The following is a 16931-nucleotide window of genomic DNA, read 5'->3' on the forward strand; positions in this document are numbered from 1 at the left end:
GTGAGTGTAGTAAAAAGGGCAGTGAATTGTACATTATTTATAATAACAGAAAGCTGGAAACAAGCTAGATGCAAGGGATAGGGAAATGGTGGAACAAGCTGTGATACATGAATGTAAGGGAATATTACCATTCTATAAGGAATGATAAATATGAAAACAAGGAATATGGAAAAACTTTATGAGGTTACATAGAGGGAAGGACATAGAGTTAAAAATACTGGTTATTAGAGTGTAAATAAAGTAAACATGGAGTGGCAACAAAAACTCTGATAAAATCTAATATACAATGCTGGTACCACAGTATCAAATTTAAAGCAGATATCCTTTCTTTCTATTAACAACTGGAAAATAACTATAGTGGAAAGTGTTGTGCTATTAGTTTCAATCACACTAATTTTGCTCAACTATTTTCAGGAAAAGCACTTAGGGGTAAATAAAAGAGAAAAAGGTCGATGTACAAAAAAGGTATATGTACAAACACATGTAGTAGGCCTTTTTCTTTTTTCCTTTCCCTCCTCTCCCTTCGCCTCCCTCCCTACCCCTTCTCCACCTCCCCTCCCCTCCCCTCCTCTCCTCTCCTTTCCATTCCTTTCCTTTAATCTTCTTCCTTTCTTCCTTCCTTTTTTCTTTCTTCCTAATCATTCTCACTTCACATGACCACTCACTGTTTGAGGTTAGATAATTGAAAATATTATTTGTTCTCCATTGCCACTTCCACGCTCTCCCTTCCACCACAATCATTCAGTAACCTCTTCTCCTTTGAGGTTCACCCAATCCATGACTACTGCCCAATCAAATTTTGGTAGTTCTTGCTTACTAATATCTAGGACACTTTCCTTTCTTCAATGAATTCAGTACCTGGCTCAAAGTCTTTCTCTCCTCCCCAACTCCTACCTTCACACCAGGGGACTTCCTCATGCATATTGATACTCTCTCAAACATCCTAACCTTCCAGTTCTTCAACTTACTAATTTACCATAATCTAATTCTCCATGCTTCCTCAGCTCCAGAGTTGGGCTACACATCCTTGATCTCATCATCAGCTACAGATGTTCCACTTACATGTTCATAATCCAAAATTTCCTGATCTGATTATAATCTATTGCCATTATCTACCTCTCTCTCTCTCCCTCTCTCTCTAGCAACCCCAAACCCTGTTCTACATTTTCATTGTGACCACCAGTTACTTGACCCTTCAGTTCTTTTCCAGGTCATCACCCCTGCACTGGCTACATACACCTGCCTCCCTACTGCATCTTAATCCACAGTCAACCAGTTCAACTCTATAATATCATCTTTTCTTGCCCCTTTATCTTATCACTGATCTTGTCCTTCTAAATCTCAGCTTTGGATTACTCACATCATCTGCATTACTCCTGGAGTTGCTGAACAAAGATAGAAAAAATCATGAAACTTTGCTAACTGGATCGACTATAAATTTATTTTACATAATCACAATTGCTCCTGCAATATACAAAGAGAATCTTTTTTACAATTCTCTAATTGATTCAATGTTCCACTCACTACAGAGGCATTTCTAAACCTTTTCGTACCTCCTCAAGTCTCAGGTGACACATTTTCCTTATGTATCGGTGAAAAAAATTGAGACCATTTGCCATTTATCTTTTCTCTTATTTATCTTTTCTCTTATTTATCTCACATCACTCAGATGCCTTCTACCACCTTCTCTTCCTTCACCCAAATCTCATAAGAAGAGGCATCTTTTCTCCTTACCAAGGATAACTACTCTACATGCATGAGTGATCTCATTAAATCTCTTCTTCTCCAGCAGATTGACCCCTCTATCATCCCTAATCTCTTACTCTTCTCCAATCTCTTCCTTTTTATTGGTTGCTTCCCAACTACCTAGAAACATGCACATGTCTTCCCCATCTTCAAAAAACCTTCATTTGATCCATCCCTTCCTTCTAGCTATCATTCTATATCTTTCCTCCTTTTTATAGCTAAACTCCCTGAGAAGACCATCTACAAAAGGTGCTTCAACTTCCTTCTTTTCTTTCAAAAAAAAACATATGTACAAACATATGTAGTAGGCTTTTTTCTTTTTTCTAGCTAGGTTGCACAGTGGATAGAGCACTGGCCCTGGAGTCAGGAGTTCAAATACATCCTCAGGCACTTAACACTTACTAGCTGTGTGATCCTGGGCAAGTCATTTAACCCCAATTGCCTCACCTCAAAATAAATAAATACATATTTATTTTATTTTTAATGTATGGAATAAAACAAGAATTTCCATAGCATAGTATGACAAAAAATGATTACACATGAAACTGCAAATATATAAAATTATATAAAATTTGCTACTCCTTTTAAATACGTAGTAAAGTTATCATGTATAAAATTTGCTACTCCTTTTAAATACGTAGTAAAGTTATCATGTAAATTATTTTCCCTCCTCCCCACTGTAGAGACGGCTACCATTAGATACAAATATGTATGTGTGTGTGTATGTAAAATCATTCTATACACCTATGTACCAGTTCCTTCTCTGGATGCAGATAGTCTCTTCCTTCATATGTCCTTCATATGTCCTTCATAGTTAATTTGAGTATTTATAATAGTCAAAATGACGTATTTGCTCAAAGTTGTTCTTAAAACAATATTACTGTATACAGTATTCTCTTGGTTCTGCTCATTTTGCCCTTCATTATTTCATGTAAGTTTTTTCATATTTTTCTGAGATCATTGAGCTCATCATTTCTTATAGCACTGCAGTATTCCATCACAATTATATACCACAACTCGTTCAGCCATTCCCCAACTGATGGTCATCCCCAAAATTTCCAATTCTTTGCCACCACAAAGACAGCTGCTGTAAATCTTTTAGAACATATAGGCTCTTTTCCTTTTTTCCCCTAATTATCTTTGGAAATAGACCTAGGAGTGGTATTGCTGGGTCAAAGGGTATAGGCACACTTCTTTTCCTCTCACCAACTTCTTAACTCTCTGAAGTCTGACATCAGACTTCATCATTCAACTGAAATTATTCTCTTCAAAGTTATCAATGATCTCTTAATTATAAAATCTAATAGCCTTTATCAATCCTCATCCTTCTTAACCTCTGAAGACTTTGATACTATCAATCACTTTATTTTCCTTGATAGTTTCTTTTCCCCAGGCATGGGTCTCCATGACGTTATTCTATCCTGGTTCTTCTCCTATGCAGCTCACCTCTCTTTCTCAATCTTCTTTGCTGAGTCTTCATCCAGGGCACACCTACTAACAATAGGTATGCAAAGCTCTGTCCTGAGCAGTTTTTCATCTCTCTCTTATTTTGCAGGATTATCTCAAAGGAATGAAAAAAAAAGAAGGGAAGGGAAGGGGAAGAAAATAAGCATTTTTATAGTACCTCCTACATGCCAGGCACTGTGCCAAGAAAGCTTCACAAATATTATTTCATTTGACCCTCACAATGAACCTGTAAGGTAGATGCTGTTATTGTCTTCATTTTACAGTGGAGGAAATAGTCCAATAGAGATTAAATGACTTGCCCAAGACCACACATCTAGGAAGAGTCTATGGCTGGATTTGAACTCAGGTCTTCCTAACTCCAGGCCCAAAACTATCCACTGTGGCACCCATTAGCTTCCCTGGATTAAATTATAATCTCTATACAGATGATTCTCAGATTTACTTATTCAGTGCTAACCTAAGACCTGACCTCCAATATTCCATATCCATCTGCCTGTTGGACATCTCAAACTAGATATCCCACAGCCATCTCAAACTGAACATGTCCAAGACTAAACCTTCCCCTAAGCTCTCTCCTCTTCTGAACTTCTCTTTTATACTGTCAAGGGTACCATCATTCTTCTAGTTTCCCAAGCTTGAAACCTAGGTGTCATCCTCCATTATTCACTCTCTTTCACACCCATATCTAATCTGTTGTCAAATCTTATTAGTTTTACCTTTGTAGAGTCTTTTATATATTCTTCCTTCTCCCCTGCCACAGTGCTATGGCCCTGGTACAGGCCATCACTATCTCACTTCTGGACTATTGAAATAACTGCTGATGGGGCTCCTCGCCACAAGTCTTTCCTCACTCCATTGGATCTTCCACTCAGCTGGTGAAGAGATCTTCCTAAAGTGCAGGTCTAACCATGTCACATCTACTCAGAAAACAGGTGCTCCTTATCATCTTCAGGATCAAATATACAATCCTCTGTTTAATTCCCCAACTCTTTATAACTTGGTCCTCCTTCCACATTTCCAATCTTCTTTTATCTCACTCCCACCCCAAATCTCCACATAATCTGTAATCCAATGACACTGGTCTCCTTGATGTTCCACACATAAGATTCTCCATTCCTGACTTTGTATTCACATTGTATGCCCTCAATGCCTAGAATTCTCTTCTTCTTCATCTCAGCCTCCTGTTTTCCTTTAGGTCCCAGCTAAAATACTATCTTCTACTAATACCACCTTTCCTGATCTGCTTCAATGTTAGTGCCTTCTCACTATTCATTATCTCCAATTTATTCTATATATCTATTGTTTGTACATGAATGTTTGCATGTTATCTCTTCCATTAAACTGTTAGTTCCTTAAAAGCAGCAACTGTCTTTTTATCTATTTATCTATCTATAATTTATATATATATATCCAATATTTAACATAATACCTGACAAATAGTCCGTGATTAATAAATGCTTGTTGACTGACTTACCTTATTTTGTCAGAAAGACATGAGTTTAAATACTACTTCACACACTTACAAGCTGTGTGACCCTGGGCAAGTCACATGCGCTCTGATTGCCTTAGTTTCCTCATCTGTAAAATGAAGTAGTAATAGCACCTACCTTCCAGGGCTGCAGTAAGAATAAAGTAAGAAAATATTTTAAAGCACTTTGCAAATCTCAAAGTGCTATATAAAGGCTAGCTGCTATAATTATCATTATTATTCATGTGTGAGCTATTAATATTGTATTCCTTCTCTCATGTGGGAAGATGGAAGACAAGGGGGTAGGGAAGAAAAAGAAAGAGACTAAAGAGAAAATTGCTTTTATGAGGTTGTCATGAAGAATCCCTACTTACACAATGAAAGACATTTATGAAAATACAGCTGGTTGCTATTGGTTTGAGTGCAAGTTATACACTTTGTTGATCTTCCAACCAATTATTTAATCAGAGAATATAAACTCATCTGAATAGTTACTTGACTGAAACATGATTAAGAAGGAGAGATCTGCTGTAAAACTGATCATACTATAAGGCTTCCATTACTTGTGACTGCTAGTTATCCCTATACCTCTAGCAAAGATCCAGCTAAGAGAAGAGGGAAAATCTCAAATGATGTTAGCAGGGACAAAGCTGGGAGTGATGTGACACACTGTCATCACTGCCCAATTTTTTTTTTTTTTTGGTATATGTTGTGTTTTACGGCCTCTGACAACTTATAGCATACCCCAATGTGTAAGATTCTCCACCGGAAGACAGACAACAAAGGACGGCAGAAACAGACACACAGCTAAACTCTCCCAAGAAACCAGACTCTCCAGAGTCTCGCTATTTTACCCCAAAGAGGTATCAGCTGACTCTCCAGTTTTCCCTTCTGAGAGCAAAGTCAGTTTTACAATGAGGACCATTTCAGGAATAGTGATCCAGAAGCCTGGGTACATTAAGTTTCTGTAGACTGATTAGCTATATGTAGCCTTTGACCTAAAGAAATTGGTGACCTTGGTCAGAGTTTTGTCAGTAGCAACTGTCTTCCTGCTCTCTCTCTCTCTCTCTCTCTCTCTCTCTCTCTCTCTCTCTCTCTCATTCTCTCTCTCTTTCTCTTTCTTTCTCTTTCTCTCTCTGTCTCTCTTTCCCTCCCTCCCTCCCTCTCCCTCCCATTACGGGTTTTCTTGGCAAGAATACTGGAGTGGTTTGTCATTTCCTTCTTCACTCATTTTACAGATAAGAAAACTGAAGCAAACAAGATTAAGTGACTTTCCCAAGGTCATACAGTTAGAGTCAGACAACTTGAATTCAAATCCCACTCTTTTACCTCATCCTACCCAACCAAAATACGTTTCATTTACTTTGTGTATACTGATATAGGTACATGATGACTCCCTCATAGAATGTAAGGTCTTTGAGGTCAGGATCTGCTTCATGTTTGCCTTTGTATCTTGAGAACCCGTATCTATACTTGGTACATTGTAAGCACTTAAATGCTTGATTAATTATTCATGTCACCGCTAGACAAGTCACTTCACTTGGCTAGGTTGTAGTCTCATTATCTGTAATAATAAGAGAATTTTACTAGATGATCTCACCACAAGCCTCTTGGAATTCTTCACAACCTTCAAGGCTCAGCTCAAGTCACATAGTCAAGACAAGGCCTTTCCTGCTAAATTACTGTGTGTATATGTGTGTGTGTGTGTGTGTGTGTGTGTGTGTGTAATTTACCTATCTAGGTATACTCCCCCCAATCCCTCAGAATGTAAGTTGCTTAGGACCAGGGAGTGTTTTCATTTTTGTTCTTGTATCCTTAGTGCCTGACAGTATCTGGCACATAATGGGTATATAAAATATGTTTTTTGAATTGAATCTCTAAGATCCAAAATTGTTTTAAATCCTATGTAGCTCCTTATTTCCTATCTTAACTCAGTACCAATAGAACAATGCTCTCCCACAATCCTTTGTAATGATCTCTTAATGCTGGCATTTTATCTCATTCTGAATTTATTTTTCATGAGGGTTATCGGGGAATCTTAGAACTGGAAGGACCCCAGTGTCATCCAGACTAAATCCACTCTAAACAGGACTTTCCTCACGTTCCAAATAAATGGTCATTCACTCTCTACTTGAAGACATCAATCATAGAAAGTCCATTACCTCCTATGTGAATGTTGTTCTTAGTCCTGCTTCACTTTTGTACATTTCTTTCTTTTAGGAAGTTTTCCTAATATAGAGTTTAAAGTTGCATCTCTGCAACTTCTCTACCCACTGTTCCTGATCCTGTGGCCAAGCAGAAATTTGATTCTTTAACCCTATGATAATCTTTCAACTCTTTGAAGAAAAGTAATCAAATTATTTGACCCTTTAAGTATTGCTTCCAAACCAGGGGTTCTTAACCTGGGCTTCTAGAATTAATTGGTTTTCTTTGTTATTCTGTGTATTTTATTTTATGCATTTAAAGCTATTACCCTGAGAAAGGGTCCATAGGTTTCACCAGACTAACAAAAGGGCCCACTTCACAAAAAGCTGAAGATCCCCTTCTCTAAGAATCCTTGAACTAAGAACTCCTGATATAAACTAAAAATCCCAAGTTCTTTCAACTGACCATAATATAGCAATGGTTTTGAGTGCCATTGCTTGCTGGTCACCTCCCCACTTGTCATTGTCCTTTCTAAAAAGTGGCCCTTGCCTATAAAACTGTGCATACCCTTTGATTCAGCAATATCACTGCTATGTCTATATCCCAAAGATATCAAAAAAGGAAAAAAAGACCTATTTGTACAAAAATATTTATTGCAGTTCTTTCTGTGGTGGCTAAGAACTGAAAATCGAAGGGATGTCCATCAACTGGGGAATGGTTAAACAAGCTGTGGTATATGATTGTGATGGAATATTATCGTGCTATAAGAAATGACAAGCAGGATGATATCAGAAAACCCTGGAAACACATGAACTGATGCAAAGTGAAGCAAACAGAACCAAGAGAATGTTGTACACAGTAACAGCAATCTTCTTCAGTGAAGAATTGTAAATGACTTAACTATTCTTAGCAACTCAATGATTCAAGACAATCTCAAAGGACTAATGATGAAGCATACTATCCACTTCTGGAGAAAGAACTGCTGTTATTTGAATGCAGACTCAAGCATGCTATTTTTCACTTTCAGTCTTTCATTCTTTTTCTTTTATTTGAGTTTTCTTACACAAAATGATTAGTATGAAAATGTTTTGCATAACTGCACATGTATAACCTTTATCTTATTGCTTACTGTCTTGGGGAAGTAGAAGGGGAGGGAGGGAGGGAGAAATCGAATTTGGAATTCAAAACTTTAAAAAAATGTTAAAAAATTGTTTTAAGGTAATTAGAGAAAAGTAAAATACATTGGAAAAACTTAGCCCTTGGTACTACATACAGTACTCCAAATGAGACTTGAGAGTAGTAGCAGCACACAACTGGACTGTCACCTCACTCATTCTGGACACTCTACTCAAGGTCTTACTGAGACTGAAGTTCACTTAAATTACTTTCACATTAACTACTGTCTAGTCATAAGTCCTTTATCCTACATTTGAGCAGGCAACATTTTGAAGTCAAGCACGTGGCCTTATGATATTTGATTTAGATAGGATCCATTTTTGTTGACTTCTTTGGACCCCAAGTCTGTCAACTAACATGTTAGCTATCCTTCACAGCACAGCATCATTGATAAATTTAACATCAAGTCATTTATGAGCCTTAATCCAAGACACTGACAAAAAGCTGAAAAGAACAGGACTAAGGATAGAATCTGGGACCATCTTATTAGAAGTCTCTAAAGGTTGTCGTATCAATAACTATTATTTGGAAATGGGCATTCAACCAGATCCCAATTCCACTTAACTCGACCATTACTCCACATCTCTTCCATTTTATTTACTAGGCTATTGTAAAAGAAATCTGGGCATCTAGGTGGAACAGTGGACAGAGTGCTGGACCTGAAGTAAAGAAGACTCATCTATCTGAGTTCAAATCTGGCCTCAGACACTTACTAGCTATGTGACACTGGACAAGTCACTTAGCTGGAGAAGGAAATAGTGAACCATTCTAGTATATTTGCCAAAAAAACCCCAAATGGGGTCATGAAGAGTTGGACAAAATTGAAACAAATAAATAGCAGCAACAAGAGAAATCTAAGTTTCCTATGTCTATTGGCATGGCTTAGCAACCTTATGGTACTCTTATCTATTCCTCCAGAAATTCCTCCCAGACATACTTTGGAATAACACTGTAAAAGGAAAGAACACATACTGGGAGTCAGAAAACCTAGGTTACAGTCTTAGTTCTGACATTAACACTGTATGACCATAATAGAAAAAATGTCCCCTTTCTAGGCCTCAATTTCTGCATCTGCACATCTGTAAACTGATGGTTCTGTACTAGATAATTTACAAAGTTCCTTCCAGCTCTAAGATGAGAGAAGTTACGTTCTGACATTCTACATTCTAAGTATAACACAAAGTGAAAAAAGATAATTCAAATTGGAATGCATTTAAGAGAGGCTCAGTTTTCAGAGCAAGGGTCATAATAGTATAACTATCCTTCATTTCAGTGAGATCACATGTAGCATTTTGTTCAGCTCTAGGACTCATAGTTTAGGAAAGACAATGACAAGCACATTCAGAAGAGGCAGACAAGGATTACAAGAGGGTTGGAGACTGTGACCTCAAAGGTTTAGTTGAAGGAACTAGATGTTTGGCCTGGGGATATGTCTTCAAATATCTGAAAAGTTTGTCAACTATGGGAAAGGGATTATGTTTGTATGCTTGTTTCATGGAGTCCAAGAGGGCATACAAGGAAGAGGTGGGAGAATTAGAGTTAGACTAAGAATGAAAAGACACATTACTTCTATTAATATAGTTTAGGACTGATGGGTGTAAGCACCCAAGAAACACATTTCAGCTTAAGGTAAGGGGAAGGGTGTACTTCCTAAATTATTAGAATGGGCTGTCTTGAGAGACAGTGGACATTCTTCAAGTAGAATACAGATATCGTTAAGTCAAAGATATCAAAGACTAGATTCCTTTTCAAGTTATGGGTTAAGCTAGACAATTTTTGAGATCCTTGTCAACTCCATAGACCATGATTCTGGGCAGGTTCCTTCTAGCTTAAGTTTTTAGGTTCTAGTGTTCTCTTTCCTCCATTCCTTTCCAGCCTCAACATTCTATGATACCATGCTTTTTTCCTCTCATATAGTAATGCCTCACCCAAAACAAAAGCAAGAAGTTTTGACTAATTATCAAACAACAAAACAAAATGGGCCTGTGGCAATAATGAGTTAAGACTGTATTGTAGAATTACTAAGGCTGATACTCAGAGACCTCCATCCTTGATTACGACTTTAAGCACAGGGAGCAGATACAGATGGTACACCAATGAATTCATTTAGATTGTTTCTCTTCATCCCCTACTCAATCCTGATGTGGACACCCCTTCTGTTGGCTCACCTGTTTCCTGATCACAGAGCTGCTCACAGGCATCAGTGGTCCTCTGCCCACATAAGTCTCTTATCCAGGGAGATGTGGCATTAATCTGGTAATAAAGGGAAAGCTTGGCTGGGTTTAACCAATCGGAGATGTCCAGGTAGCTCCCCTCACTCACCACAAAGCTGCTACCTGTGAGTAGACAGAAAGATACTTTAATTTTTTTCCAGTAGTGATACAGATACATTAGAAGGCAACATACAGCTCCATGTAGAGGACACAAAAAATGTATATGAAGCTATATATTCCTTATAGCATTACATGATATAGACTGGTTTCTCTTACTACTTTCTAGGACAATTTATCTATTTTATGCAGAGGTAGAAATGCCTATTTATCCATAATATGTTTGGGCCCCTGTGATATAGTAGGAGGGCCTTGGATAAGTCTCCTGAACTCTTTAGGACTCATCTTTGTTATCTGTAAAGGGACAATATTGGACCAAATGTTTCTAAGTATTATGAACAAGACTCTTGCTTTTGGAATTAGGAAAAAAGTGGAGTGCTGCCATATGGTTTTGAACCAGTCAATTCTCACAGCCTCAATTTCCACATGTGTGATACAGGGATGATGATATTTATAATGTCTGTATATCACAAGGCTATTATAAAGACACAATGAAATAATATATTTAAAGCACCAAAACTTACCCAGTGCCTAGCATATAATAGGCCCTTGATAAATGCTTACTGACTTACTGACTTTGAAACCATAAAAATACATATATATTTATATAAATGTAAACTATTTTTATCATAAAACAACAAACGCAAACACTTGAAGCAATTTGAAGACTAAAGCATAATGCAAAATAAGGCATTTAGAGAAAATCAGAACAGAGAACATTTATAATGCTGATTTTTTTAACCTTTTTTTGTATCATGGACCCCTTTGGCAGTATGGTGAAGCCTATGGCCCCCTTCTCAAAATAATCATTGGTTGTCTACATTCATAACTGAAGAAAACACTAGATTTCTTTTAGAGATTAGTGAAAATAAAGATGTAATTTTTTCTCATTTTTGGATTCCCCTGAAATATCTCCATGAACCCCTCAGGAGTCCATGGACCACAGCTTAAGAACTCTTAATCTAAAGGAAAGAGAAGTGACGTTTGCAAGTATTCAAGGTCAGTCAACTAACTATTGCAGTTCAGCACAGAATATGTTTTTAAGTTTCCTGGCATCCAAGGTAAAAAGGTAAACCCATTGCCTCACAGTTTTCATTTTCTGACCAGAGAAATACATTTAGTAACCGTTCAATAAATGTTCTTTATATAAATGAATAAATGGCAAGGACTCAATAATAGGCTATAGGATCACCTTGGGAACTAAATCCTATTTCATAAAAAAAGGAGATTCATCTTTCCCTATGCTTCAGAATCCCCCATGTTTTTCTTGGACCCTCCTTTCATCTGTTTGGCTCTGCAGCAAATGTATCTTTCTGTTGTCTCCTCACATCTCTCTCTCCAGAGAGCAGTGGTTCTGAGATGAATCCATGCCCAAATCTCTGCTTTAAAACTGTGATGTTTCTTTATTTTTAAAATATATTTTTCTCTCCCCCTGGCTTGTGGGAATATGCATCATCTAATTAGCCAAATAGATTTTCAGTTCAGCCCAATCATTTCCTTATCTAACATCTGAAGCCCGGCATTGCTCAGGGGACTGCACAGACACTGAGGTCCTCATTAACTCTGATCTTCAATTACATTGATTATAAGACTGCTTCTGTAATTGTGCAGCATACATCAAGGGTGAGTGGAGGAACCTTTGCCATTCTTTGGTGTTTTCTGTGAAGCCAAAGGCACATAGACCACCAAAGAAACTGAGAAGTACAGATGGGAGATAAAAATACCAAGGCAGAAGGTCTCACCAGACTAAATTTCCTAGAGAACCAGATAACAACAAGTGCTTCTCTTTTATATTCATGCCAGGTAAAGAGAGATTTTAAAAGAAAGCTTTTGGGGTCAGAAATGAATTGGAACTGTGAAGGAGAAGATTGCATGGTAGAGTTATTTTCATAAACGAAGCTAAGAGACTCTTGTCAAGCCTAATTCTTATACTTCCTCATGAGGTAAAAGAATGAAAGATGGAATTCTTCCCATTTTACTATCCCTTAATTATTTAGCTCCCATCTATCAGAGGTCTGAGGATGAAATCTAGGAGAAAAATGTCTCCCATCATGTCATTAAGATATCAAAGGCTATCTTACCTCCCCCCACTCCCTCATACACACATGAAATAGTCAAAATAATGAGACATCTGGGGAAAAAAGGTTCCTGGTAGAGACCCAATTCAATTCAATCAACATTTATTGATCACTTATTACATTCAAGGCACTCTGCTAAGTGTAAGGCAAACAAAAATCATTCCCCATCCTCAAAAAGCTTGTTTTTATTGCTAAATCAGTAGTCATATAAAAAGAAATAGTCAAAGAATGTTAGAGCAAGAGGGAATTTTAGAAATAGAATAGTCAAATATGAAAAGATGCAAAGTGAAGAGAGAAGAATCAGGGAACAATTTAGAAAATAATAGCAGTACTGTAAATAGAAAGACTTTGAAAGACTTAAGAACTTTGATCAATCTGTGATGAAGCATGATTCCAGAAGACTGAGGAGGAAGCATACTATTCAGCTCCTGATGGAGAGGGTATAGATACAATATGCAGAAGAAGACATACATTTTTGGACATGATTCATATAGGACTTTGTTTTGCATGACTATTCACATTATTTACAAAAATTTGGCTTTTCTTTTTCTCTTCCCATTTAGGGGGCGGAGAGTTGGGAAGGAGAGAAGATAAATGCTTAATAGGTGGGGGGGAAAGTTAAAAATGAGAAATCATCCAGTCCACTTCTTTGATTTTAAAGAGATTACTTTACTAGCCAAAATAGTGATAAATACTTATCACAAAATAGTAAGTAGCAGAGTCATATCTAGGCGGATCTAATGCCTAGAGGTTTTCCAACTCTTAAGCCCATGACCAAGCCACAGGGCCAACAATGGTACTCTGATAACTTAGATGAATCTCTGATCTCATTAAGTGGGTACCTGCTTCTATATGTGTTGATCATAGCCCATCCATTCCTTCTCAGACTGCATGAATCAGATCTATATCCTCTTGTAAATATGCCACAGAGGATCTATTCAACCATTGGAGATCGTGCCTTAGGTACTTTAAAATTGTAATGATATTGGCACAATACTAGGCTTTGACCATAAGAATGACCTACATTTATTTTTTGCTAGTCATACATGTCCTTAATGGTGACTTTTGCACAAATTAGTGAGTACAAGTCATCCTTAGTTTTATGCTTCAGGCTACTACATCCATTCATTGACCTTTAGATCACTTACAATTTTTAATTTTGAAACATCATGGTATTCCTTAATTCATAGCCACATAACATCACAAGGAGATTCTTGGTAATAAAAGGATGGTCTTTTCTTCCACCAATTGGGGAAGTGGCTAAACAAAGTATAGTGCATGAATGTAGTGCAATATTACTATACAATAATAAATGACAAATATGTTAAAAGCAGAGAAACATGGAAAGATTTACATGAATTAATGTAGACTGACATAAGCAGAAAGAGATAGACACAATGAAACTATAGCAATGTAAATGGAAGGAAGTACAACTATAAGACAATTGAAAGTGAATATTTAAAAATTACAAAAAAAAAACAAACAAACAAGCTTAGCCCTAAACAAAAGATATGAGGAAACACTTTTGCCCCAACCCCTACTTTTGCAGAGGTTTTGGGGTCCACAAGTATGGAAAATTGCAATTATACTGAAATTTTTAATGTATTGATAGGCTTTGCTGAATGCTTTTTTCTCTTCTTCTTTCTCTTTCTTTGAAAAAATACTGTTTGTTATATGGAATGACTCTCTGGTAGGTGGTAGGAGGAGGAATGGGGAGGATATTTGGGTGATTTAAAAACAAAAGATAATAATTTTAAATGGACTTTCATGTCATGAAATAGCTTGTGATCCTTGTAAACACTTCACAATTATTCCACCAAGCTTATTCCCTTCCTCTTATTGCATTCTGGCCCCAGACTACTCACTGTCCATATGCAGTGCCTACTTGAGATATATCTATATTTATATCTATCTATACTGTTACATTAATTTTCACCCATTGTAGCCGGTTCTCCCTTCTGGAGACAAAGAGAATAAGTATGATCCTTCCTCCAAAAAAGTAGTCTTTCAAATACTTTAAGACAAATATCATGTGTCTCAACTCTTATCAACTACATGCTAAATATTCCCAGTTTCTTATGCAGTATGACTCCAGGCCCTTTCTTTCCTTGTTGCTTTCCTTATTGATACTCTCTAGCTTTTCAATGTCCTGTTTAAGCAATGGTGCCCTGAACTGAACACCTCATTCCAGACGTAGTCAACAAGGACAAAGTACAATGGGACTATCACCTTCCTATTACTGGAAGCTATGCCCCTCTTTATGGACTTCAATTTTGCATGTGATTTTCTAGTTACCACATCCCACAGCTAATTCCTATTTAGTTGCAGTCTACTAAAACTACCAGAACTTTTTCAGACTAACTGCTTTCCATCCATGCCTCCCCCATCTTATAATTATGAATGATAGTTTAATGCTCAATATAATCTTATACTTATCCCTATAGAATTTCATCTTGGTAGATTTAACTCAATGCTCTAGTCTGTTAAGATCCTTTCAGATCCTGATAGTATTTGTTAAAAATGCTTCTTGATTTTGTTAATAATGATTCTTGATTTGGTGACCATGCATTTTTTGCTTTCATCCAAGTCTTTAATAAAAAATGTTAACACAGGGCCCAGGAATTTCTGGGTTACTCACTTAGAGACCTCCTGCCACACTGACATTAAACCTTTAATACCTACTCTTTGACCATCCAACCAATTCTGAATGTATTATATTTTATATTCATCAAATATCATCTCCACACAAAGAATATAGGAAATTTTATCAAAAGCTCTGCTAAAATCCAGGCAACCTATATCTATAGCACTAATTTATTTTATTATTTTAGTAATTCTGTCAGAGGGCAGCTAGGTAGCTCAGTGGATACAGTGCTAAGCCTGGAGTCAGCAAAACCTGAGTTCAAATCTGGCCTCAGATACTACCTTGAGCAAATTAGTTAACCTGTTTGCCTTAGTTTCCTCATCTGTGAAATGAGATAGAAAAGGAAATGAGAAACCACTCTAAGAAAACTTCAAATGGGGTCATGAAGAATCAGACACAATTGAAATGACTGAACAACAACAAAAATTCTTTCAGAAAAGGAAACGTGGTTAGTCTGGCATGACCTAATGATGAATATGGATTCATACAACTCTTTGCAATCTCTACCTGTGCTTCCAGATATTTATCAAACATCTCTTTAATCACCTGTTCAATAATTTTCCTGGGAACCAAAGTCAAGATAACTAACATACAGTTTACAGACTCAGTACTTTTCCCTCTTTTGAAAATCAAGATATTTGCTCATATCCAATCACATGGTCCCTCTGTCTTATTTTCCAGGATCTTCCAACTATCACTGACAGTGACTCATCAATCATGCCTGCCAATTCTTTCAATGTCCAATCAGGGAGATCATCTGGATCAGATAATTTGAGCTCATCAAGCTGGGTGCCCTCTTAGTGTTTCCTTATCTTAGGAATCACCTCCCTGATGTTTATTTTTGTTCTATCATTTCCAGTAAAAAGGCCAATCTCTTTTGCAAAGGAACAAAAGAAATCTGAACAGTTTTCTGCCTTCTGTTTTCATATTTTCATCAAAGATGCCCTTAATGTATGTGTAGACCATCATCATAAAGATTTTCTAGAGGTGAAAAGGTTAGTATTTGGTCCAGTCATTGCTGGTGAGTATCCTTTCACATTTGAGGCAGGAGGAGGCAAAAGCAAATGTTCATGGCCTTTTTCATTATTTTAGAATTTTGCCTCCTTTGGTATATTTTGAAAATAGTTCCTTGAGTGTGCTTCTAAAATTATCACCTCAAACATAGGTTTTTTATGTTTGCCTTTTTTTTTTCTGTGCCAGATACTCTTTTTGAGCTCTTTTTCATTTCATCTCTTCCTATAGCTCATTGAGAACTAAAGTGTGAGAGTTGAAATGTGATTCCACAGTAATCAATGATAAAAATTGGTTGTGAAATGCTGGCAAATCTTTTCCATTTCCCTCTATTTGCTGTGTTCTTTTAAGTGTCATGTATAAATGCTTCAAGGATAACATCATTTACTCAGGTTTCATGTCATGTTTTCTATAGGTTTCTTTTTCCTTTACTTTTTTTTACTATTGTGTGAGATGGTATCAGTAATATTCTCCCATACTCTTCTGTAATGTTTAGGAACTTCTACTCTAAACAGGCATTGACAATGGCTTCCATCTCTTTAAAGTTTTCAAGAAGGTAAAATATCTGCTAGGTAGACCCTTTTGGTCCCCTCTTGTAGCAACTGTTTTGATACTTGATTAACTTCTTTGAAAAATAGTGCCAGTGGGAGTTAATTTATTTACTTTCATCTATTTTCTTTCTTTCAGTCAACAGCTTGTTTAAGTATATCTGGTAAAAGTTGTAATTGAATATAATGTTTTCTCATCATTAGTCTAACTTATCATTTAGTCTTGATTCTTATCTTAGGTATTGTTGATCAATGATCTGGCTATACACAGAGAATTGATTGTCAAATGACTCCTCTGTTAGTAACTATTAATTTCTT

At 36.8% G+C, this 16931-nt stretch overlaps 1 protein-coding gene across 2 annotated transcripts in view; it reads right to left on the reverse strand.

The window, feature by feature from the left end:
- LOC114047044 (astrotactin-2) overlaps positions 1-16931 on the reverse strand; it is a 1078351-nt gene that overhangs the window by 655923 nt on the left and 405497 nt on the right. For both annotated transcript variants that reach the window (XM_027867715.1, XM_027867716.1), the window contains exon 7: positions 10171-10338. In XM_027867715.1, coding sequence (XP_027723516.1) covers positions 10171-10338 — 168 coding nt within the window. The remainder of the gene's footprint in view (positions 1-10170; positions 10339-16931) is intronic.

Source organism: Vombatus ursinus, unplaced genomic scaffold (assembly GCF_900497805.2).
Source record: "Vombatus ursinus unplaced genomic scaffold, bare-nosed wombat genome assembly UNPS02014786.1, whole genome shotgun sequence".
NCBI classification, from domain to species: domain Eukaryota; kingdom Metazoa; phylum Chordata; class Mammalia; order Diprotodontia; family Vombatidae; genus Vombatus; species Vombatus ursinus.